Source organism: Choristoneura fumiferana, chromosome Z, assembly GCF_025370935.1.
Source record: "Choristoneura fumiferana chromosome Z, NRCan_CFum_1, whole genome shotgun sequence".
In the NCBI taxonomy this organism is placed as follows: Eukaryota; Metazoa; Arthropoda; class Insecta; order Lepidoptera; family Tortricidae; genus Choristoneura; species Choristoneura fumiferana.
This window is the reverse complement of record NC_133472.1, coordinates 3,711,664-3,738,918: the sequence shown is the minus strand read 5'-3', so window position 1 is coordinate 3,738,918 and position 27,255 is coordinate 3,711,664. Positions and strand designations below refer to the sequence as shown.

General features: G+C 38.3%; 1 protein-coding gene across 1 annotated transcript in view; it reads right to left on the bottom strand.

The window, feature by feature from the left end:
* fzr (fizzy and cell division cycle 20 related) overlaps positions 1-27,255 on the bottom strand; it is a 73,793-nt gene that overhangs the window by 31,597 nt on the left and 14,941 nt on the right. Inside the window, exon 3 of the mRNA XM_074094796.1 lies at positions 8,189-8,445. Within this exon, the coding sequence (XP_073950897.1) occupies positions 8,189-8,445 (257 nt within the window). The remainder of the gene's footprint in view (positions 1-8,188; positions 8,446-27,255) is intronic.

Below are 27,255 nucleotides of genomic sequence, written 5' to 3'. Positions count from 1 at the left end.
CCATAAATGCGAGATGTCCATTACAATGCAAAAAATTTGGTACTTAAAAAAAAATTAAAAAGTCACAGGTTAAAATAAAATTTGATAAAAAAGGATATTGTATTCCTATGGAGCACAATTCAATAAAAAAACAAAAAATCAAAAAATGACATGCGAGTAAAATAAAAAAAAAAAAAAAGATTATACATATCAAGTCAAAACCGCTTATAAATACAGACATAAAAACAACAATGTCACTATTCATTAAAAACCGAAGATTAGAAGAATATAGACAACGACTGAAATTCGAACAATCGCTCGTTCGTTACTGCTTCTGCAGTACTATCTCTTCCGCAATGCACTATTTCGGAATACACTTCGGGTGTGCTTCCTGAAATCCTGAGACTCGCTTGAATCATTCATGCACTGACAATGAGAATGGGTCACTTTTTGGGTGGAATCCACATCTCGCCTCGCACCCCTTAGAAAATGATTGGTTAACCATACGCCTCAATAAAAGCATATACTCATCGAGAAAAGCTCTTTTTTCCTCGAAGAGCTCGTTTTTTTTTTGCTTTCATGTCAACATCAAGATGCAACCGGACTGTACCATCGTTGCCATTAAAATTAAAATACAAACCCATTACGACCACGAATCCCCGAACGCTGCACATAAATTAAGACTTCCAACACCCAAAGTGTCTATTTAAAAGACAGTATTTACCTACGGCTGGATTATAGCCATTAAGCGAACCAGCCAAACAGCACAACCGTCACTTTTGAAAGCTAGAATTTCAATAATTTATTATTTTAGGTCGTCGCCGCCGTGAGTGATGTCAGACGGACAGGCAGAAAAATGACGGGACAGAATTACAGTAAAGGATAAAAAAAACAACACACAATACCATTGTGTTGCTAATGTAATGGACGCCGGATAAAAAGATGCAGACTTTATGGTATAAACAATTAGGTAGAAAAAAAACAACACTATTAGCATATCGCAACGAGGACGTAAGCGGTGTTTGTTCTAAACTTTGTTTAAAACCAGGTTATTTTATTTGATATCAACCATTTTTAGGGTTCCGTAGCCAAAATGTAAAAAAGGTACCCTTATAGTTTCGCCATGTCTGTCTGTCTGTCTGTCCGTCCGCGGCTTTGCTCAAGGACTATCAATGCTAGAAAGCTGTAATTCTGCACGAATATACTACTATGCCGACAAACTGGTACTGTAAAAAATTCAAAAACAATTTTTTTAGAGTACCGGTTAAGTTTTCTTGAGATTTCTTAGTAGTTTAAGAGTAAATAGCAGCCTAAGGTAAAAATATACCTAAACTTGGAATATTACTTAATTTTTTCGTAATGGCTACGCTCTTGGCCGGTTTTTGGATTACTTTACACTATATATACTAATCTTCTTTTTTATTGAGTATAATATATGTTGTATGTAGTTTTTTAACAAGCGTTAATTTAATATTGAACGACTCAAAAGAGACTATACCATGCAAACCAAACAAATACTAGTATACTCCACGAAAATATCGAAAAATAGTTACATCAAGGATTGTTTTTTTCTCCACCAAAGTGCTTTAATTGCACCAAGTTCTTGAACGGTGACCACTGACCAATGTCAAACCAGCCATTTGAGTTGACGGCAAATATGACATTGGTCATAGCTACAGTAATGTTGTGCGATTCACGCTTTAAAAAAATTACGGTTACTATTTCATAATCTCAAAAAACACTGTTGATTTTTTTGTTTCGAAAATAAAATCGAAATATTTCTATTATATTTTAGTGCGAAAAGGTTCCTCTTGGATATTATTGCGTCCAAATAACCTGTTATTTAGATTCTAGCTACGGCATTATGTTTTTACCTTAATTATCCTACGTCTCTTTCGCGCGCTTTAATAAAGAAGAGTCAAGCATATGTCGCTTTATTTATTTTTGCCGTATTTAGATTGGGATCACATTTTTATGTTAACTGCTTCCCCCTTGTAACCCTCTTGAAATAAGTTGTTTGTTGGTTTATTTTTTAATATGTTTAGACGACATTATTTTATTTTACTTGTAAATTTAGGGTTATCACTAAATCTACAAGCTATACTAAAAATCTTTAAAAAAATAAGAGCAAGAAAATCGGTCAACGTTTAGGTAATTCCGTTCCATATAAAAACAGCTGGGTGTCGTCGTCTCACGACGGTCATTTTGCATATATTTAGTCTATATTAGTGTGAATCCACTGTTTAAACTTTAGGACTATTAAGACAGTTATTTAAAATATACGAGCAGAAGTTAATGAACTTAAAAGGAGTTAAAATTTTAGTGTATCGCTGATGTCACACTAAATCTAACATTGATACTAAATGCAATAAACAGTCTGTCGCCGAGACTCCAAAACTCGCTTTTGCAGGCGACAAAGGACTTTAGTAATTTGCTGGACAAAAAAAATGTTTGCACACTTGAGATATGCGAGTAAATACCGCATAGCACCAATGACAGGAGACCGCAACGAGCGCTTTTCCCGCTGCCAAAAAAAACCAGGCCAAGCGCGAATCGTATTCGTACACTGAGTTTTCTATGAAAATGCAAGAAATACTAAGATTGTATTACATTTATGAAGAGCGAAGTTATTGCGTGCCGATTGTTGATTTCCGAAATCCTTTTTTATTTTTGATGCTTTACTAAATACACTCTCATAATGTTGTTGTTCATAATTGATATGAATTCTATTTTTTTTACTATTGCAACAGAGTATACCTACCTATTAGATCTAGGTTTAATATTAATTTCAATTTGATAGCTTCACTTCCTACAAAGTGATCGTATAAGTAAGTATGTATTCCTTTTTTACATTGGTATCTACTTGTATAATGTTGTGTGCGTGTTTCGTTAATTTGGGACCGTTTTCGTGAAAAAGTCCTTTGAATTGTCATACAAAATGACAGATATTTGATCTTAAGTGGGTCCCAAATTAACGCTCGTGATTGTACATATCGACACGAGAAATAGCGGAACAAAAAAGGCGAATTAACCCGTCGAGAGCTTGTTAGATCGTCTAACGCAATTAGTAAATGAAATTATGATTTTAATAAGTTTTGTATCGAGAAATCACTTTGTAAAACGTCACACAGCCGTCAATTAAATTTAAGCCTCACGAATACGCCGGTTAGGTTTAATTTAAAACTGACTTGAATGGAGTAATGTCAGTTTGGTCGCTTACAAATTGACGAATGATTATGTCACGATAGTTTTGTAAAAAATCACGTCAATTTTGATCCTAGCGAAAAAGTGTACACAATATTTTTTGTACAAAATTTTTATGTTGATGACTTTGTATAAGAATCTTTTTGCTATGAGCTACCGCTTATGAGTCAGATTCACCCCATCCATCAGTACTTTTAGGGCGGCCACATACACACTGAATTCCAGTAGAAATCGCAGTAAATCTATATAAATTTATGGACGACATACAAACAGTAGTTTTCCGTCCGAAGTTTTCTCCGATTCGGAATTCCGCATGGTGGCCTGTGCGTTCGGAATGAGGGCTATCGCGTATGAATTCGCCGCTAGAGGCGCTAGTGTAGCGCGAGGTCTCCGAAATGTCAAATCTCATAGTTTTTGGGTGAGCTACGCGGGTGTATTAATAATTAGAATAATTTTGTGAATATTTTGCAATGCCTAAAATTAATTATGGTAAATATGCGTTACGGGGCAATGAATATCTGTGTTTTGAGACAGCTTTCTCTTTCCTTCCTTCCCCTTCCCTTTTTCCTAACAAAACGGGACTACGCAACACTGTGGCATGCTCGATATTTTAATGGTATGGTTTTAAGATATTGAATATGATTTAAATGTAAATTTTGTTTTCACGCCCGTAATAACAAACTAACCAATATACTTCAGGCATGTGTGATGTATTTACGGTATCCTGAGTGTATTTGGCTGCCATTAGTATGTTGTTGTACATTATGCCCGTGCAATTTTTTAAATATGCACGATTCTGTTACCATGGCAACGCAATAGATAAAGGTCTTAGAGTTTGGCTTGAAAAAAGGTTAATGTAAGTAACAATTTGAAAGGACAACGTTCGCTTGCACAACGCCATCTATTGATTGCAAACGAAGTTAACACGTCATCTTGAGAGCCGAGGTATTATAAACCGTTCTTGGAGAGCGCCCTCTATTCTCGTTTAAACTTAAAATATTATCCCACGGGAACACATTACCGGGATATCAAGTATCTTATGTCTCAATGCAGATCATTGTCTATCAGCACGGCAAGTTTCATGTAAATCCGTTCAGCTGTTATTGCGTGATTGAGTAACGAACATCCAAACATCTTCACAAACTTTCACATTTATAATATTAAGTAGGATGAGTCTAATAAAATAATACTTTGACTATTTTTAATACCTTGTCACCTTAGCTCACTCATATTGGCATTGAGGGAAAACACGTAGATCTATATCAAAACCGCAACATGTATTTAGGTAACCAACGGCAGGCAGTCTCGGTCTAAACTAAAAATGGGTAAAACAGTGTTTATTAGCACATCCTCATTGCCGCGCATACGCTAACAGTCCCGTGTGTGTTAATTGGCACACAAAACAATTCGCATTCGAGTCTTCGGCTTTTCAGGGTTCCGTATTTAAAAAAAAAGTTATAGTTGACTGCGCTTTTTGTTGATCTTTCATGATCCAAGATTTCATAGTCCATGGTGAAAGATGACCCCCTTCGTCCTAATTATTACATATAAAGTGTCCAGGGTCTCCGGTAGGTACAAGATGGCCATGCATGGGTCATTATTCAAACGATTCAACTGCCTCATTTTCGTGGTCACATTTTTTATAAATGGTCTGTAGAATTTGATGATCTTTTCGATTATTTTAAGATGTCCTGTACTTTCTACCTGATAACCTGAAATCTGTAACAGAATCTTCTACCATTTCAACGAATTTGTGCACTCGGAAATCATAATAAACGCTAATGACCCATCTATGGTAGCGCACCCTATGGCAAGCTAATTATACTATTAAACAACTCCAATTGCAATCATCCAAGCCAGCCCGCCTCATGACTCGGTTAATAACTCGATAGCTAGTTGGTGGCCAGTTCCGATTTCCGCTGACAGCGCCGGCCCCTTTGGCGGCGGCTTCTGCGACACCGCCTTTGTAATTGTAACGCTACCGTGCAATGTAATGTCACGATCCACAGTTTTGCAACGCTGAATCAGCACCGCTAAAAGACACCTATCGGCACCTCCAAACAAACATATTCGTATTCCTAGATACATTAATCTTTACATGTTTCATGGCGACTTTTTCTTTACCTAATTTTAATTCGCATTTGCAACTCTAGGGGAGCCCGAACGAACGTATTTTTTAACCCCCAACGCAAAAACAAAGGTGTTATTGAGTTATGAGTCGCGTATTTTCGGTCGCGTAATTACTGCTGCATTCGATTCTATACAAAAGTCCAGTTTGTGAAACAAGGCGACGCAAAATGAATTATACACAAACAGGAGTTTTGTATGAAACCCGCGAAATACTTGAAATACGCGACTCACTACTCAAAAATCTAAATTCGTTCAGCCTCGCCCTCAGTCAGAGATGTTCTAATCTGTCTTTCTTTTCGTTTAAGAACCTACATGACAAAATGCCGTCACGTGTCGAGTCGATGTCGATTTTATTTTATAGCAATGTAAAATGACGGTATACTTCTTTGTCTTTACATAAAACAAAGTCGCTACCCGCCTTCTGTCCCTGTGTATGTATGTACTCTTAGATCTTTTTAGCTATGCAACGTAGTTCATTGAGATTTTCAACGTACATCAATATTAAATAGATAGTGATCCAAGAAGCCCGCGCGGATGTAGTTTTGACGAAAAGCCGGTGAAAAATGTTAATTATATAATAATTATAGAATTTCTTTTTCAGCTGTCTTTTTTTCGAAGTTGCTCCCTTGTAAAACCGGGGTGTGGTCGCAAGTTTATCATACATTAGTTGCACTATAACACGAAATAAATCAGAACCATGTGGCGCCGTAACGAAGACTGCCTTAACCACGTTTGGCACAAGAATACACTAATTGCGAGTTATTTCATCCGAAGACCAAACAAACTCAGTTTTCACGCTACTCTCATTCTCCGAATCGCCTAACAAAAATTTCCACTCCACGCCCCTATACAAAGCGTTTTCAATACGAGCAACAAATAAAAAAAACATCGAAACCGTCGTCTGCATTTAAGAAAACCAGAACAAAAAACATCTATTGACACGTGCACTACAGAAATGAGCGCCATCCAATCAGACCAATAAAGATAATAAATATTGTAGATTTAATTAGCAGTATAAAATTCCACTATAAATGGAACCGTATAAAACTATACACATCGTCATATCAAAGCAAGTTCAATGTTGAACATAAAGAAGATCAATAAATAGGTCAAGCGCACGAGGTAAAAAACGATAGAAACCAAAAACCGGAGGACCCTAAAAGAATGCAACGAAAATCGATATTATGGCCAACTAAATTAGACAGGACTGTTGGCTTCACCATTTGACCTGGCAAGTTTCGGCTTGTATGTATTAGCATATTTTTTTTACCCTCGGCCGCTGTCAATGCGGGCTCACATTAGATACGCTACTTTACGCGACATCATGACGCTCGTTATTAGCGGATTCAATTTAGGAACGCATCGACGGGTCAAGTTCCAGGTCAGTGCAGAGCAGGTTCCTAAAATCGTACGAGATTCCCGTGCAACCTAAAAACAGGATACGTTTAATTAACTAAAGCTGGCAGTATCTAAAGTGCTCGCGTTTTGCGCTGGGAATTCGCGAAAAAAAAACAAACGGATGTTTTATGAGGCAATAAACAAAAATTGCATTCGGCCAGCATTAACGATTATTAATCGTCTAAATGACTCGTCAACGCTGAAAGGTTTCTTGAATACATCAGCGGTAATGTCCATAAATAACGTGCGACATCAAAAAGCTCGGCTCGACTGGCGAGATTTATCTGCGAGCCCACTTCATAATCTGCATAATGGTATAAATCAAAATGCACAAAAAACCGTGAGTTTATGTTAGAAAAACGTGCGAATTGCTAATTACACGTTTATTCTTCAATTTCGTTTTATTGCTGTCGTATAAATACGCTGCAATTAGACAGGGAATATGCAGATATCGCATTTGTTGGCGATTCCATTTATAGTCGTTGATAAAGGATGCTAATTAGTATGCGTTTTTTTTATATTGTGACGTGATTTCGAATACGTATACAGTGTAGCTGAAAGCTTTTCGATTGTTTTGGTGGTTTTTTAATGAGACACTGTAATGATGCAATTTGGGTCGCGATGTCCTTAGTGTTTATTGGTGTGTGGGAATGATTTGTCCGCGGTCGGCTTGCAGCTAGAAGGTAAGAGATAATCCCGAAAGAAACTAATTTATTTTATCTTAATTTGACTTTGAGCGTGCCGCGTATAAACGTAGTAGCTTCTAAGATAACTGATATTTAATTACGGGTTTGTTTTATTTGAAATCGCCAAATGCCACACTTAATTTAAATGAGGGAGATCCAAAAGAACGAAGTAAATGCCGGGCCGTGCAACCGGGCGTCTGGTAAATGCACTCGTAATAATCACTCTTTGTTATTTCATAAAGACGAAACATCATTCAGAGTATAATGGAAGCGTATGATGAAAAGTCACGTCCACAGCAACCACGCGATTGGAGCAACTTTTGCATGAGAATACTTATGATTAGAATTTGGATGTATTCGAATCCAAGCGGCTAATGGATATTTTAAAATCAAGATATTTATATACCAACTCGTTAGCCAAAGCGGGTAATCTCCGATGTTAATTAATTACCAACATCATATTACCTAGCGCATCATCTTTTTAAACCCACATTTTACGGGACCCCATACATCCCTGTAATTTTTTTATATATTTTTTTATTTTATATTGTAATTTATATGTATTTTATTTGTAACCACATGATTTTTTTTTTTTCAAAAAATTACTTAACGCCAAGTTATGACGGTCTTTCCGAAAGCGTTCATAGCATAAAAAAAGTGAATACGTACGAGCCAACTTGCGCCTTGCAGAATAAACGTCCAGTTTCTTTTGAACGTTGACGAAACGAAACATGTAGGTATTTCTAACGCGGGCGAAGCTACGGGTTACAAAAAGGGGGGTAAGCACTCACCTCCAGCTGTTTGACCGGCGTCCCGTAATTATAGACAGGAGGTACGCATCCCTTGAGGCTGTTCAGGGGCTGAAGCACTGGCCTCTTCCCGTCAGTCCTATTGGCTGGCGGACCCCTCAACTCCTCGATCTGTGTGCCCAGCAGCTCGTTGCGGAGCAGACACCCGTAGACCTGGTAATCGGGGCCCCCGCCGCCCGGACTATCGTTTCCAGCGTCCTGAGATTTAGGGGCCTTGTTCTCTGCCATCCTGCCTTTCGCTGGAATGAAAAGTAACTCGTTAATGCCATTAGTTCGATGACAGGAAGGCTATACAGCCTTTTTGTCCCAATGGAAAACCAGCGCGATGTAATGTTTTTTCTCTTCCATTCTTTCTAACTATCCGCTTAGTGACGGAACTGACTGCTCTTCGACCGTTCATTTTTTCCACCCATGGGGTGAAGTCAGACGAGTGTACTTTTTTGAGTTGTAGGTGGCGTAATTTCTGCTGCGTATTTATATAAAACTCCAGTTTGTGCCACACGGCGACTCAAAATTAGCTGTAGGTACACATTGTATGAAACCAAAATTACGCGACCGATATTACGCGACCCACAACTCGAAAAATTACGCTACTCTGGCTTCAACCGTAGTGAGGTAAAATTTTGTTATGAAAAACACAATACACAGTATACGTAAACATTACTCCTGGAGGTAATACAAACGAACAAACAGAACTTATCGCAGGACAGCGAGTCACCAAAACCGCAAGGTCTGGGATTCTGACTGCCAACAAGGATGGACTTGAAATAAACAATTGTAATAACATTGAAAATTAATTAAGGACAATTGCATAGGCAAATAATCTAAAAATATGAACGGGTTTCCGAGGAATTTATTTATTACATACAAGTATTTAACTTGCATTGATCTCGTAAGTTGAATTTCATATATTTCCAAAGATGGGATACCAAAATATATTTTAAATAGGTTTTATGAACCAGTTATACACCTTGCTTACAACATTAAACCGAAACATTAAATATTAAATGTGAATTTGCAATCTTTTATTGTTCATCTAAGTAGTTCTATTTTATAACAACATGACAATATGACTACCGCAGTTTTTTAATTTAGTAATTCTTAAAACACATTTAAAAAACAATGATATGTTTTTAATAGTTCAATGTTTGTGGCTGTTAGCGACTGATTACCTTGGCCTTAGACGAAGATTTTAATGTAGATGCCTATGCACCAGCTAGCGCAAAAAAGTAACTTTATACAGCCCATAAACACGGACTTTATGAGCACGAGAGCAAAAGACACTTTAAGGGATACTAATGTAATAAATATATATTTATTTATTCTTCACATTACGTATGGGTGCCTATACCATCTTACATGCGCATCGTCTATGACAACAACCAACAGTCAATATTCTCCAGCCACGTCAACAATTAGCAAACGAAATTGCCTACTTCAAATCCCAGAATGTAAATGACTCGTGATAAAAACCGGAATAGGTATTAACATCTATAAATAATTACATTTACAAATATCCCGCTTGGCCGGCGCACGCGCCGCGTCGTCATCTGCCGCACGTGTGCAGAAAAAAACTTGCATTTATCAATACGTAATATGACAATATTGTGAGAGATTTGGCTGTAACTAATAGGCATTTACAATTAAAATATTGCCGTTGGACTGCATAGATTTAAAGAGATTGTAAGGGTACGTACATTTTGTGCCTGGTAAGATCTTTGGAAAGAAGACTATTTAGATTTTATCAGCAAAATAAGTACATTGATCTCCCGTACCAAGACACTCCAGCGCACTACCACCGCCAGATCATTTTTCAGATCAATTCATGGGTGAAGTAGTAAAAGTAATAGACTAAGAGCGAAGGAGGGGTAAATACAAATTTTGCAAATCTTTTGAGAAATAAATATCTTAAACCATATAAACCATAAACGTTGGTCACAAGACCAAAAACAGAAAATTTTAATCTGTACAATGTTAAATACAAGCCTATTTGCGTCGAACGAAACGAACACGCCCTCGACGAACAAGGGAAAAAGCTTCAAACATTTTCCGTTTAAACAAAACCTCGCAAAATACGAAACGAACACGGTATTTCTTAGAATGCGCACTATCTCGTGTTACCCTTATAAGGTGGGCCCTCCAAATGACATTTATAACCAGGTCATTACCCTTGCTAATCACCTTGAGATTCAGCATCAATCAGCGACATATTTGCGCCAGTCCGGGGGTCGCCCGAAATAAGCTTCCCCGTATTCAACTACGCTATGGCGAAATGATTCACTATTACTGCATCGGTGAATCATTTCACCACGGTTAAACATTGACAAAGAGCATGAGTAGCTTTCAGCATCCTTCGAGACGTGCATCGCACTGGAAACCCACATCCTGGACATGTGGTATCTTACTGTTCCAATGTAGATATGCTGTTATCCGTAGGCATAACTCAGGGTACTTGTATTGAGCTTAGATTAAACGATCACTTTAGAATTAAAGCAAAAAGGAATTTTAAAGCTAACATCACTCCAGAAGAACGTGACATTTCGTGTTTATCTTTTCCTAACCTCTCTACTGAACCTACAAAACTCTTCAAGGCTCTATTTATTTCGAACTAATATACCTACTTATATCCTTGGTCATTTCTCCCATTGAATTCGTAGACAGACCTGATTGATCGTGACCCAAAGCTATGATGAATCACAGTTGATTAGCATAATCGTCGATAGCAACCTGAGGTCCTATAAACACGGAACCAAGGCCGCTTGGCTATAGAATAGACGTTAAGACAAAATTTTCTGTCACCAGGCCATTGCTCTCCGGATGCGGGAATCGGAAGCGACGGGACGCCGCGCTATAATGTTTTATTCCTTTCTGCACGAGTTAAAATTCAAATGGTAAGTTCAATCACTCTTCCCGGTGTACCATACAAGGTGTCCATTGCCTCTGTATATGGCGAGCTACGTGACAAACCAACGTACGCAATTAATTCAGAACATTACCAAATTCGGCCGCGTCCTGTCCCAAGCGAATATATGCCGAACGTCGTGGGAAATTAGGATTATATTTGAATTCGAACTGTCTAAGTCTAACCGTCGGTTGAGGCCTCCACCTACATGGATGCTACCCACATCCAATTCAGCGTTAGTGAATGGCCGCAAATTGGGCTAAATTTCTGTTCTGTAGCTACATATCGCAGCTAATCAAGTTCAGTCTCATATAAATCAATTTCATCACATAAGGCCGAACCTGGTCCAAATGCAGAACCAAACGTGGCTTGTAACTTCACTAGCGTTCCAAACTGGAAACTTGTGTGTTTGAAAAGTAATTATGTTTCCTTCTACGACTTTTTCAAATGATAAGGCTATGTACAAGCTAAATTATCACAAAAAGAAGCTTCTGTATCAATTCCTTTGATAAGCGCGGCAAGAAACCGACCAGCATTCTAAGTCACATTTTTGTTGAACAAAGTGATCCGCTATCAGTGTGAGAAAACTGAAACGAAGCATTGCAAATTCTAAAGCTTTAGGTTACTCGACTTTGTTGGTTTTTTTTTCCTTAAAACGATACGTCGTCCGAATTCCGTCCCGACTAACGTCTGATAAGGGAATTAAAATCAAAGGTGATGTGATTGCGCTATCGGAGTAGAAATGCTCAAACTGTGTCATACACTTGAGACTGATACCGTGTCAGGTGTAGTATCACACATTTGAGAATATTGATGAAAATTATATGGCACACTTATTTTCAGTATAAAAGGGTAAACAAAATCGTTAAACGTTGATTAAAATATTCTAAATTACGTTTATATGATGTTATGTAGAGCAGCAAAGTTTCCTATAAAAGTAATACAGAACATAGTGTCCAACAGCATATGTAGGAACCGGATCTTCATTAAATAGTACTTGACTATTTTTATGTATTATACATATCTAGATTTTATCCGCAGCTTCGCTCGCAATGACTATTAGCTCCGGCATTCGAACTTAAATACCGAAATAACGTGAATATTATTATAACGTTGAATAAAAACATCAGAGATAACTTATACTGTGGTCAAACTCCTACAGTGATTGTATATAAACACCAGAGAATCGGGTTATTATACCATTTCATATCCGTTCCAGAATATCGGAATAAAAAGTAGCCTATGTGTTATTCCAGAGACCCAGCGATCTGTTTACCAAATTTCAGTAGTTTTGGAAGTCGTGAAGGAATAACAAACACACTCACCAACTTTTACATTAACAATTTTAGTAGGACTTACAGTTCCATAACTATCACAAAGTAACCACAAAGGTTATTGTTTCTTAAAGAATCTCCTACCGCAATTAAGTCCAATTTCCCAGTATTACAGGTTAAATTCGCGATGAATATTTGTCATATTGTTTTCAGTACGCTAAATTATAATTACACTTCCCCTTTTAACAAGCGACGGCCAGAAAGAAGAAGGGGTTATGTGAGTCTAGATTGAAACTCAATAATGGACGGTATCCAGTTGAACGTGAGGTATAAAATCGTGATAGCATTTTGACTCTCTGCTTTTGGTTTAATCGTTGACCGGCGAAAAATTCTTGCCATTAAAACGGCTTATTAAATAAACGCAGCCGTGCCTCGAGACGTGACAAATTAAAAAACCGATGCTACTGAAAACTCACATTAAGGGAAGGTATATAAAATCAGATCATTAAGTTGAACATGTGTAGGTATATATACTTTAGCAAGCTGATCTGAATTAAAAACAGGGACTTTATTCAAGGAGCTTTTCGTGTGATCAAACACGAAAGAGGTGTTGCTTTGTAATCTAAAATAGAAATGAAGTTTGTAAAGAACCCCCCCCTTACCCTTAGTGTTTTATGTCCCAGTCGTAAATGTGCTTGTACAACAACTAGCAGATTTAGTAGTTGATTGTAAAGCAATCACGGGTACCTAGCTACGGGTACTTAGCTAACAGCACAGGTGCGTTACTTGATAAGCTGACCTACATCACAGGTAGTTCTATGTACTCCACTACCGCTTTCAGATGCCCTAGTTACACGCGGTTTTAATCTTTTAGCAAAATACCTTACGTGTTAAAGCTAAATTGTATACAATATTTTTTAGTAATAAAATAACCTAACCAAAAAAAGTTGTAAAACCCCCGACTTTGTCACTTCAAAGTTCAATAAGTATCAAAAACGGCTCAAAAACGGCTGAACCGATTTTGATGAAACATGTCTAAGAACCATCGCTAGAAAATCCCATTTGAAATTAAAAAAAACGCATTTAAATCTGTCCACCTCTTTAGGAGCTACGGTGCCACAGACAGACAGACACACATAGCGGTCAAACTTATAACACTCCTCTTTCTGCGTCGGGGGTTAATAACAACAAAAAGTTGGAAAACCCGCGACATTGTCACTTCAAAGTTCAATATCTCAAAAACGACTGAACTGATTTTGATAAAACATGTCTAAGAACCATCGCTAGAAACCCTGCTTTCAAATAAAAAAAACGCATTCAAATCGGTTCACCCGCTTAAAAGCTACGGTGCCACAGACAGATACACAGACAGACACACATAGCGGTCAAACTTATAACACCCCTTTTTGCGGCGGGGGTTCAAAACAACATGAATTAAGCCACAGGCTACAAAACAGAACATTCGTGTGTGCTCTACCGTTTTATAGCGAGTACATCGATGTGTCGTGTACATTTATGCGCAGCGCAATGCTGTCGATACAGAATGAACCAACGCCACGGATGCATCTGGTTGCACAACCGCCAGTACAGCAATATAATTATAGATAGAACTTTATATGCATGCTTTACGGAACCTGTGTGTACCGGTTAAGGCACTAACTTCTATGAAATTTCCTCGATATGCACTAGCATAGGTATATTTCTAACAAGTACTCGAACTCTGTACCTACGTCACTAGGTATTGATTGCGTAACTAAATTTCAAGTGAATATTACTCATCATTTTGAGGTAGGTAAATTCCGCGTTTAGGTTTGTAAACTTCATAATCTACTAACAATTGTTTAAGTATGAAATTGCGCCTATTGGTCGTTTGGGTAGTGTTCTAGTTTTTGTTTAGTTCAGTCAAACCTTTTCAACTCTATCGCTTTTTGCGTTATAATATAATAACGTCGCCTACTACCAAATTTTAAAACATGTAATGGTAAATAGCTCGCTAAAAATAATAACTCCCAAAATTAAATGACGACTCACGTTCCATCAAACGAGTTGTCAGAGATCGTACCTTACCTACACTGCAAAGAAACCTATCTACATTTAGTAATCATATAAAAGTAAGTATGCTTATAACAAACCCAGGGAAATATATATTTTTAAAGTTTTATTTAGCTTGTCTTGTTTGCGTCGCGTGGGTCTAAATCAGGCAATTTGGTTGGAACACACTTTTTATTACGTTTGAGGAGCAAGACGATTTTATCCTAGTCTATCTAATCAAAGCAATAGATTCAGTGGTTCTTAACCAGTGGTCCGCAGACCACTGGTGGTCCCTGGACACACCCAAACTGCTCCGCGAAGCCATTGAAAAAAAAAGAATTATTTATTAATTTTCATCAAAAGTGTACAAATAAGAACCATTCTAGGGTCTAGATTGACGATGAGAATCTTGTGATCTATATTTTCGTCACTATTCTTTCTTTTAAAAAAAACAGGGTTTTCATTTATTTCCACATAACCTTTCCACAATTACTTCGCAAGAGAATCTAAAAGCCGGTCTCTAGTCTATAAACGGATACGAAGTACATCAAACATAAAATCGAAGCAACCTAATAGGAATAGCTAGAATATAAACGCATACGAAGCGCACGCGCTTCTAGCCCCAGCGCCAGGTCACTAACTGTACTCCGGCAAGAGAATGCATCACAAACGGCAACTTAATGCATGTTGCAAGCACTCACGGACACTGGCTCGTCTATTACCAAGATACGGGTTCCTTAACCTTAGTTTATCGAAAGGCATCCAAGTTAGCCAATAACGTTGTTATCGCGACAATGGCGACTGTAGTCGAATGCATTTTTATCGCTCTCATTATGCATTATCAGGTGACCCGGGCGTTTGGGTAATGTAAAATGGATGCAGGTTTTGAAAACAGTGCGCTTTGAGTGAGTCAGTGCGTTTTGTGCGTTGGCGCCGTGGTCTTCGGCGTGTGTCATGACCATGACTGAATAGCAATGGAACGTAACGCGTGACACATAAAAGCTTGCAACTAATTTAAATTGCATGTTAACTCGTGGTTCAGCAAGTCATAAAGAGTCACGGGCTATTTGAAATTAGCATGCTAATTGTGATAGTCGGAGGTGCGCCAGTTTGAGCTCTAGATCTGCATGATCTAAGTAGGCAGTAGGAACATATTGGAAAGTGACAAAAACTAATATCGCTCTGAATTTTCTCTCTGTGTCGTCTGTAGTGTTCAATAAAGAGAGAGTATTGTGTTGCATGAAAATGGAGATCCTGCCAAAAATTACATATCAGTGCAAACTGCTTTATAAACGTGACAGGCGACAAGCGACTGCAACCTGTAACGATTTGGAGCACACGGTTGACTTGAGAAACTGTGCTTCATATTGGCTAAGAAATGATCAAGGATTATGGCTCAGCAGTTGAGAGTCAACTGAACAGTTCGCCAACTTAGGGTGATGTGCAACATGTGCGAAAAAGCTCAGCGAGCCCTAGTAAGCGAACTTATTTGCAAGTCTAGCTGGTCGTACCCTTTTCCAGGCATAGTAAATATAGCGACCACATAAATGTGCACAAATATTCGACCTTACTAAATTCACAATATGGTACAAAATCACTTAAAGTTGTTAAAAATATTATGCGTTTTTAAAATTAATCCCGCAAAGGTAAACAACTTAAACTGTGATTAATTTTGTGCTAGCGTATCCAAATTCGCGGGCCCTGGAAAAGGGTTAAACCAAAGTGTCAGTGCGAAATAGAGACGAGTTTTTTTGTTACATACAAGCTAACACTTCACAAATTTACCAACGCTAATTCTTTTAATTACCGTCATATTTCTAAGGTAAACGTAGCAATCCGTGCAAATATTTACATAGCGATACAGTGTAGGTATCACACGTTATCGCATGCAGTTTGTCCAGTAAACAGGTCTTTTGCAAATCCACGTTGGAGCACTAACTTAGGAGATAAATTTTAAATTCAACGAGTCACTTGACAGAATGGACTCGCTATGTAAACGAGGATGCATGTGTTAACCATTTCAAATACCTCTTCTAAGTCTCGGTTAATTGTTTGAGAAGAGCGAGTGTAAATTTTCAGATTCGACTATCGTCGTAAAACTAAGTAAAAATTAATATCACAGTAAGATCACGGTACATCATTACTATGCTATAAATGTCACAGTGGTTTTATCACTAAAGTATATGATTTACTGTGGTATGTTCCACTGTAGACGATCGCAATGGAAAAGTTATTGAAATTGTACCTACGTACCAAATACGTTTCCTCAGTCCCTGAATATGTTTAGGCATGAGGTAAAAGAATGTGATTATGATTAGAAGGGCTCTTAGACCCAATTTATGTCAGCATCTAATGTGCTCGAGCATTGCCAACGTAGCTATAAAACAACCAAGTGCAGCTAGTGGTTTTCTAGCCAAGCGCATGGCATATGCAGAAATTAAATGCATAGGTACAATAAATTTAAGAAGAGTAACGGCACAACTCATATCTTTGTTTTGTGTTAAGTATGCTAGTCATAATTGCAGTTGCTCTTTCTTCTTCTCTTTCTATTTAGCGTGTTAAACTACCTACATCAGGGGGTTTCAGTGACGTAGACTTGATGTAGGTACTAATTTTCTCACCGCCATGAAATACATCACTATACTGAAACTTATCGACACTAACATATCTTTACTGCAATGATCTTCCTCTAGTTTTGACTTTTGGCGACTTCAATAATAGCATTTCATAAACAGGCCTTCGAAAATTTATTTCAAAAAATATACGCATGTGTAATTTTGTACCTCAGGAATGCGCCTAAATATATAAAATGTATCCACCAAGATAACAACTGAGCAAACGCGTATCATAACCAGACAAAGCTGCGGAAGGCACTTAAAGACGCGGTGAGAAAACGTAGAGAAACAAGGCAATAATAACGATATTGTATGTCAAATCGAACAGGCGTTGCAAATATAATGAGCGTAGAAATGAATTCACCGTCACGGGACTAGTTGAAGCGCGAACATTCGTGAGTGCAATGAACCAGAACGTGGCTGATTACTTAACACATTACAAGTCGTGAGCAGCGCGCTTTTTGCACTCAAAACTAAACTTTTTTTATTTTACCTAATATTAGCAGAATGTTGACGTTTTTGCTGTTCATCACCAGCTGAGACGTTGATGAAATATTAAATAAAAGCTAAGAAAAAATTGGCTATCCAGCCGTACGTAGTGCTTGCTGTGGATGATGTCAGAGGCGTCTTAAGACGTCTATTGATCGCCTGCGCATTGTCTGCTGTTCTACATTGAGCACGGTTGACAACTGATTAATGCTCCTACTCAGGTGTCAAGAGCGTTGACAATAAAAAACCAGCAATTACATGTAGGCACTACACTACAATAGAACGCCTAACATTTACCAACTGCACTGTCTATATCGCGATCTGGTACGTGATACGCGTCCGTGATCGATGGTGGAAAAAAAAACTTGCTGACAATCGAGAGGAATCATTTGTTATTGCTATGTGTCACTGGCGTGGAGCGGTTTGGTGAGTCGGTATTGAGGCTTCCGTTTTTTGTGCTTTTAACACTTGTCGGAGGTTTGTAGCTACTGCCCGCAGGTGCCTCAATGAGGTCGCCGCTGTTGGCACTGTCGGCGCCGCCGAGCAAATATCATAAAGCACATTGTTTACATAATGGCTCGCTGTTGGTAGAACCAGGGACGTCTAGGTGTAAGTAAAACAACCGTTATGAAGCCGTATAAATCAATCGTAGCACGGAGAGTATCTGGTCGAAGTACTCGCTTAGAGAACTATATTTAGAATAGTAATCCGCCCACCGTACTCCGGCCAAACGCATAAATCTTAATCGAAATGCAGACTTTCTGGGAAACTAGAAAACTAAGTGTAAAGTCGAGTTCATAAACTTGTGAGCAAACATTTTATCAAAAATATATGAACACGCCTCTACGCCGTTAACAGTGAACAAAGATCAGCTTAGCAAAATTGAGTTTATATCCACACAGGTGAGTCCAGAAAACATTCCTAACGCAAAAAGAAGTTAAGAAAATCCTTAATTAAATATTATTTAGTATGTAAAAATTACTTTTGTCACCATTTAGGCGCTCGTTTTCTTTCATTTAAAAGTATTAACATGACGTATTAGCTGCTTTTAATTGGCCAAAGTCTGCGTTTATAAGCTTCTAACTCATTCTAAATTCTAAAAGTGAGTTAATTATATCTCTTTCATGAAAGACAACTGTATGTAAAACCACTAAGCAGTCAGGATTGGCAAGGATTAGACACATATAAATATGCAAGTATACATGTATCACTAACAAGATTTAGTACTCAAGTAGTTGAACATAGCTATTATACTTACTGTGGCAGTTTGCCAAGTCGTTAATGCAAGTGCAGTGCAGCTAGGGCCTATGAACCGTTACCTCCGTAACCTACTTAGAGAGGTACTAGCTGCTCAGAACATGCATGTTCGTAAGAGTAATTCAATAACCCAACCGGACATGAAACGTAAAATTTCACATCATAGCAGACGTTAAAAAAACACTAAGCCATTGCAATAAAAAATAAACAAAAAGCCACATGTAATAATGATCACTAAGTCTGTTATAAATTATTGAATCATTAGACATTAGACATGATAAATAAAAACTTGCATCAGATTCCTATATGGGGCTGGGCATAGACAAGTCGATGAATTCGTGGGGCATTTTAAATATCGCGTCTGCAAATCCGTGGTCCGATGACATGAATGATGAATGTTGGACAATAAATACTTGTCGTATTAGTGGGGAGTGCTCAGCTGACTGAGTTGAAGGTTGGTCGCGATTCGCGAGCAGGTCTAGACCGGTGCCAGTAAAGATGCAAGTCGAGATGACATCATAATATCAAATCGATAAGCCAATCGCGGACAGCATGCGTCTTGATTTTTTTACGTTCGAAAACTGAGGTAAAACGTGCCAACATACAAATAATGAAATTCTCAACGCTTTATGGGGGAACCTAAGCCTCGCGTCAAAATATCGGTTGCAACTTTGTCCGGGAATCGTCGCCAGCACAAAAGGTGAAATAAAAATATCGGAGTTGACTCAGCTGATAGGTGCATTGAACTTAGAACGAGAGGTAAGTTTGTTAAGCTGAAAGTCCCATTATGAATGCGCGCACGCCGTCCCTGAATCACGAACAGAAAATCCTACTACTGAATGTATTTAAAGCTTTTCCGCATCGCGGTAGCGTACCGTCAAGAATTTTAGAAGTGCACTGTTTGTACAGTCTGGTTAATCGAACAAGTTGTGACCTTCTTATCCACAGACCCTGGTATTCGGAGGACACCTAATTGACATAAGTATTATCTGTCTCTTTTATTGACTTTTACGACACGTGCACCGAAAATTGAGATATAAACCGTTGATTTAGACAGCTGCTACAGTCTATCGCTATGCCATTAAAATTTAAACAAGTAAATTCATATTTAAACAAGTATATATTCATAAATTCAAAAAGTCATCATCTTGCCACGTTTAGGAAGGGCAAAGAAATACTAAAAGTTCGGTCAAAGCCGAGGCAACATTTTGATAATTGAATAAATGTTAATACCGTCCATCATATCCGCAGTAAAATAAAATTTTATTATTGTCGCAACAACGTACGCACTAACGAGCAATTTAAAATTTTAAGAGCGTGTGTCCTTCGTGACCTGACCGCTCTCAAGGACGGCTTTTAGAAAATCGGAGACAAAAATGACTCAAATAAATAACAAAGGGATAATAGCCTTGGCAAGGTCAGCTTCATATATTTGTTTCGGCGAGAACCTACGTGCTCAAAAATATGTGTAGGTACACAACTATACCTAGTGCCATCCACGAAGACGCGTGATTTTGAAATTAGACATAAAAGACATTGTAATAAGAACCACGGCACGCGTCATCGTGAATGACTCTACCTATATTCATTAGGCACTTACTACAGACTAGATTAGTGGTTCGATTTTGTTATCATATTACTAGAAAGTACTAATAAAACTACAGTTCAAAATCCATTTTGAAATAGCTGACAAAATTGTTTAGAAATGTATTTGATTTTCTACGGCTCTACTAGAAATTTCAATTTCAGCACAGGTTTTCAGTTACGTTCAAATGATATTTTCGAGCGATGGTACTAACTTACTAGCGATTCTAGCTAAGTCGATCTTTATTAGAAATATAATGCCCTTTGATAAGGCTCTATACAGCTGACAGCGAGTTCTAATGTCACTTGCTTTGCTTTACATCGAGCTATGGAATTATACTTTATCTTTACGCGCTTGGTTTTATGACATGTAATTAACAAAAGGTGTCATAATCTCAAAATTAAAGTTCGAAACATCCCATAGCTACCGGATCCACTTAAATATATTTTCGAAAGTTGCTGGTAGGACACACAAACTGACGAGAGCACAAACGTCATAGCAATTATACAGGAAGGCAGCAAACTGTACGCAAGCGGGCAGCGTTACAGCTATAAGCATTTTCTCTGTTCATTGCATGTGCTGCTAGGTAGGTAAGCACTGTGTAGCGAGCGTCTAGACCCCGCAATGAAAGTAGACACGCTCGCTGGCGTCCAGTCGGCAGCTCACAGTAAGCTGTAGCTTCCTGGTCATCATCAGTAGGTAAAGTCCGTACTAACACAAGTTGTTTACTCTGATGCCTACACAGGATCAAGTGACGTCGATGTCACACTTGAAACACAATGCGCAAAGCAAATATTACCTAATGACATCACCACAGCTGATCGGTTGAAGGCTGGTCATCCGCGACGAGGATCGAGTCAAACACCCTGAAATGGCCTCAGTGAACAAGCACGCGACGACAAAATAGGAACCGATGACTCAGTTACACGTTTTTTTTGTGAAAAACTAAAATATGCCTGCCTTCAAGTAAACAGAGAGGGAAGCAGGCATTCGTTGGTGTGAGACAGAAAACGTGTCTACGGTTTCGCTTCTGTCGCGTAAAACGGGTGCACGAGCAAAACGAGCTTTCCGAACTCGATTCAGTGTTTTATTTTAAAGACTCGAATCTATTAAATGTTCACTACCTGAAAGACAGCGATTTCTTTAGGAAATATATGTAGATGATATGTCGCTGTCGTGACTAAGCGAGCGGACAACAAAAAATAAACGAAACACAATCACCAAAACACTTACGCTAAAAGCAAATCGTAAAGATACCACCGGTATTCTTAACTTGCTAGAATTTATCGTTTATCGTGGAGACGAAAGCCGTCTCTTTTCCTCCTTACCTGGTTAAAGAAGAAAGACTTAGCTTCCCCTCCAAAAGTAATTGGTTTTGATAAGATAGTGGTGTTAAGCTGCCACTTCGTATTTTAAAAAGTGCTTACCTACCTTAGACGACGAAAATATCTAATCTAGGGGTATATTTGATCCATGTATGACGCAAAAGAAAAGTTTAAAGTCTTACAGAAAAAGCATAACATAAAACCCGCAAGGGTTCAAAACGTGAAAAAAACTCAAATTATTATAAAACCACTTTAGGTAAACACCAATAATACGCGACATTTAAGGAAATGACACTTGCACTCGACCGAAAGTGCTAATTTGTGAATTGGAAAATATGCATTCGCCCACTCTTGGACGATTTGATTTCGGTCAATATTGACACAGCTGCAAGAAGCGAATATTTAAGGAATGCAGTGTTTGTTAATAGATCCGATTACGAATAAACGAACAGGTGAATGTTTTTTTTTATTACATAGTTCTGTTTTTAAAATAACGAGATTTACCTTATATTTGTAGTGTGATTAAAGCATTATGATTACTAAACCATCTAAAAGGACACAACACTAATGGTGTCAATTCAGAGTAGAATACAGCCATATCAGAGCCCATAGTAGGCGTCATAATTTATAAAATAGTTTTTTTAGGGTCTCCATCATCGAAACCGATGAGGAGGACTATACTATACATACAATATACTTAGGAGAGGGGCTCTGCTAACACTGGATATTTGGTACCTACAAATTCGCCGCACGGTGCGCGAGTCCGTCTCAACACTTAAAGCACGGGAGAGGTACACCGTGAATTTTCGAAGCCCGAATAACCTAGTATTAGGACGAAGCCGAGACGAAGCCGTGGTGGCCTAGTGGTTTGACCTATCGCCTCTCAAGCAGAGGGTCGTGAGTTCAAACCCCGGCTCGCACCTCTGAGTTTTTCAAAATTCATGTGCGGAATTACATTTTATATTTACCACGAGCTTTGCGGTGAAGGAAAACATCGTGAGGAAACCTGCACAAACCTGCAAAGCAATTCAATGGTGCGTGTGCAGTTCCCAATCCGCACTGGGCCTGCGTGGGAACTATGGCCCAAGCCCTCTTGTTCTGAGAGGAGGCCTGTGCCCAGCTGTGGGACGTATATAGGCTGGGATGAGACGAGCGCAATATTTTGTGCTGTGAGCCGCGTATTTTCGATCAGGTAATTTTGTTTTTATACTATATGTACCTCATTTTGATTCGCCGTGTATAAAACTGAATACTGAATGCAACATAAATTACGAGACCGAAAATACGCGACTCGCACACAACTCGAAAAAATTACGCTTCACCCTGACTCACCCACAGTTACTCGGCGTCTCTAAACTGCATCTAAATCCAAATAGATACAGCGCTAGCGGTGAGTAAACTCCTCCGAGGTCAGCCTAGGCGACAGTGCAGTTGCGGTTCCGGTTTGCGCGGGCGCAGAGAAAGCCTGCATTACGCCGCAGATTGCAAACCGCACGAACCCACTCCCGCGCGTGGGGAGGGTATTATAATTAAAGAGGCTAGCGGGCAGCCGGGATTAGATTTCTCGTGGGTTCATTGACTTGTGTACTGTACGTACTTCAAAAGGTCTATACCCACAACACCGTGTCATACCATGACCGTAATAGGAACGTGTCAGGGACGGAATGTCAAGCGCATACAGACCGCGACGGCAACGGTTGGTTAGGGAACGAGCTAGTGGGCATAGTCTCATACTTTACGATACAAAGAATATATTTTTGTCTGAACCGTTGCTGGTACGGTCATACTCTTAGTATGATACGGTGTGATGGATAGACCTTTACAAGTAATTTACTGAATCAGGCGTTACTTTGCGGAGGTCCATGTTCCACCACCTCCACACTGTAAGAACACACACACATCACACAAACCCAACCATCACCACCAACAACCTACGCTGACACGTTTCACAAGCTTTTATTTAACTTTAACGTGTAGGCATTTTTATTTGTTTGCAAGTTAATTTTGATGCACTTGTAGTGGTTGTATTGATTTGAAATTTTGTATACATAAGTAGATTGCATGATAATATAATGCTAGTACAACATTTGCCACAGCATAACGTGCAATAATATCTGACACGCACGTCCTACCAGTGCTAGAAATAGAGCAATATTATCATATATTGGTGCGCGTGGGTGAAAAAATCGAACGTGGTATGAGGCCTAATAGCGTCAAAATTCAAAAAAACTCAAAACTCTTCCACGTCTTGAATACATGAAGCAATGTCAGTACGCGGATAAAATTATCACAATTGATAAGAAATGTAGTAAAATAACTAATTTAATTAGTCAGTTCTCGTTTCGTCCGACGCATCGGGTTAAAGCACTGCGGTGATTTCGGGATAGAGACGGAGTTTCATACAGCACGTCATCTAAGATCGGTTCAGTGGAAAATCTCCGACTCACGCACACAACGTCGAGCCGTCGCGTACATACATCAAATATCTAACACGTCGTCGTGTCGTCGTATGTGTGCGTGAAACGAACATTTGCTTGCTGTCGGTACCATCAGTCACGCACACTATGACATCTTGTAAGTGCGAGTTTTACGTACGAATTTGACGACTTGCTGTGAAAGGGCGCGCCTTCGAGTGAACGACGAGCAAAAATACTAAGTCACTTTCTGTAGAACCAAAGCACTGTAAGAAATGTGGACCAATATTTTGATCGTCACTGTAGTATGTGCCGTAGTTTGATAATATTGGCTGATATAACAGTATCTTCGTGGTGTTTACTATGAACTCTTGCGCAGCGATAAGGTTAGCTTATCAGGAGTCAAGCAATTTGTCTTTAGGTTTAGTAGGACAGGTCCCGGGCGTACGTAGCTAGCTACTGTTATCGCGAAAAATGCACTCTGTAGGGTTCCTTAGGTAATGGCGTCTAAGTATCTAAGCATTATTGTAACGTACCACATTTCAGAAGTGGCCGGCTTGAGGTAAAAAGAAGTTTTTTTCTTTCAAAGCAATGTTTTATCATTATTGCACACGCCTTTATCGTATATTAATACGGTGATCACAAATTCGAGATACATAAAAGAAATATAAAATATGCATTTTCAAAACATAATTTTATTTTTATGGTGGCGTTTCAAATTACAAATTTGGCACAAATTAGTGACTATTATAGATTTTGATTTGTTATTTTTATATCACACTTCACAAAAAATCTAACATTTGGTGTCACAACATGGTCGGTAAGCTTATAAATGTTCATATTAATCCAAGCGCAGAAACCAATGATCCCCCGTCTTAATTCCCAAATTAATTACAAACGCGATGTTTTGACAGACAAAGTACCTACTCGCACACAAAATTAAATTTTGTCAAAATTGCTAATTGAACGTAAAGTGGCTCTTTACGCATCGACGGAACCAGAGCTGTAAAACGCGTACGGTACAAAGGAGATAAGCTCAAGTTTATAATAGTTATTTTTAAACTTAAACAAGATGGTCTGCATAATTGTAAACATCGTTAGCTGAGGTCAGGGCTCGTAACTTCTGCGATGTGCAATTTCTGTTTTAAAAATTTAATTATTTAAATTTATAACACGGCGTCCGTCTCATATTTTAACATTTAATGGAGTGGTACGATTTTGAGCATTTGGTTAAATCATTTTGTTAATCATGATTTTACTGACGACAGGCTTAAGCGAATATTTACTAACCCAATATAAATCTGAACAAAGTAAAACTGATGATGCATATACAACATTCTGGTTAATCATTCGCATAAAGGCGTTTACAGCCACCTAATGTCTTAAAAGGGTACTTTATGGAGAACCCTGTGTTTATTAGTTTGGTTAAAAATATTAAAAAATATTAGTTTTTCTTTAATTCTGCATCAATACTTTGGATGTTTGAAATTAATTATTTCCATTAGTAATAATGATATTAAATGATATTGTAACGGATAACTCACGTCTAAAACCCTAAACTCGGTTTAAGACTTGAGTTATCCTTTACAATATTATTTAATATGAGTGAGTCTCACGGTAGTTTCATGTTCAATAACGATATTATAATACCGTATTTTTTTTCCACTTTCTTGCTTACCATTGGTTCCTTACGATTTAATTAAGTCGAGTTCTATTTTAATTCTTAGTCTATTAATTTGGATTTTTGCAAATGGACAATTGATTGTATGCAGGTCACTGAGAGGTTTTAATAACACCAGGCCTTATTATAATACATGACATTATGTAATTGCATGGTAATTTTCGTGTAACAACGAAAAAGTTTCATACAAATTTTACCCACGGGCGTTAAGGTATCCAATCCTGCTTTGGTTTTTTTTTGACTGACTGCACTTTATTGTATCGCTTTAAAGTATTCGCGTAAAAGATAATAAAGAGATATTGTTAATCTACAAAGTACCTTTATCCGATCAAAAAGAAGATTTGGTTGTACAAAGTTGAGTGGACTTATAAGTTATAAAAGTTAAAAAACAGTATAACAAGACGAGTATATCGGATATTATATTCAGTTCACAAACCTGCGCTCTGGTTATCGAGACGCGACGCTTTTTTGTACACCTTAGTTTTTACAGCTTGTATACATTGTATACTGTCACGAGACTGTCATCTAACAAGGATTAGTGTCAAATGTACAAAGCAGCGATTAAATGAGACCGAACATCTCGGAACTAAGCTTGTGCAAACTTAACGAAAGACTGTTTATTGTATGGTTAATATTACATGTACAGGATTTTACTTTATGCATAACTTGACGGACTGACATGGCCACAAATATACCTACTATCAGTAATAAAATCGTTTAATGGTAAAAACGGAACCCTTAAATCCTTATATTTTTGCCATGTCTATGTGTCCGCAGCATAGCTCTGAGACATGTCATCTTGGCGCACAGAGATACAAAATAATCAGGCCGAAAAGTGGAAAATAGCAACAAAAATAAAGAAAGTATGTAATATGATGATGATGATGATGTCCGACAAAGGCGAACCTTTAGGCTTGTTTATTATGTGCCCGAATATGGCTGGCAAAGCCAAACATAATATTAGAAAGGGGTTAACTTCACATTAAATTCAACTCCCTTTTCCCAAAATAATATAATACTAAACCTTCGTGAATCACTAAATTTTGACTAAAATCAGCCACCTTAAAATCAGTTTCATAGTTTAAAAAGTTCTAAGTGTACATTCGCGAATCGGGAGCTTAATGTCCGTAATTAGTGTCCGTAATTTGGTCGTGTAATCTATTTTGGTTTAATAATGACAATATTTACTATGATTATGTATAACTCAGCTAAATTATGAATAATGGTGAGTGACTCAACACGGTTCGCGATGGTACATACCTTAGTACATACAGAAGGACAGATAGCGCGAAGCGACTTTGTTTTATTGTAAAGATACGTAGGGAGATGTGTGAAATTTTTCCTCTATACTATACCCACTCGACTCCTACGCTAGCAGGCGCGGGTGCACTGCGCGGGCGCACGCCTGCGGGCGCGGGTGCAGGTACAATCCGCCGCACGCGACGCGCGCAGTTAGCGCTGTTCATACTATTTTTC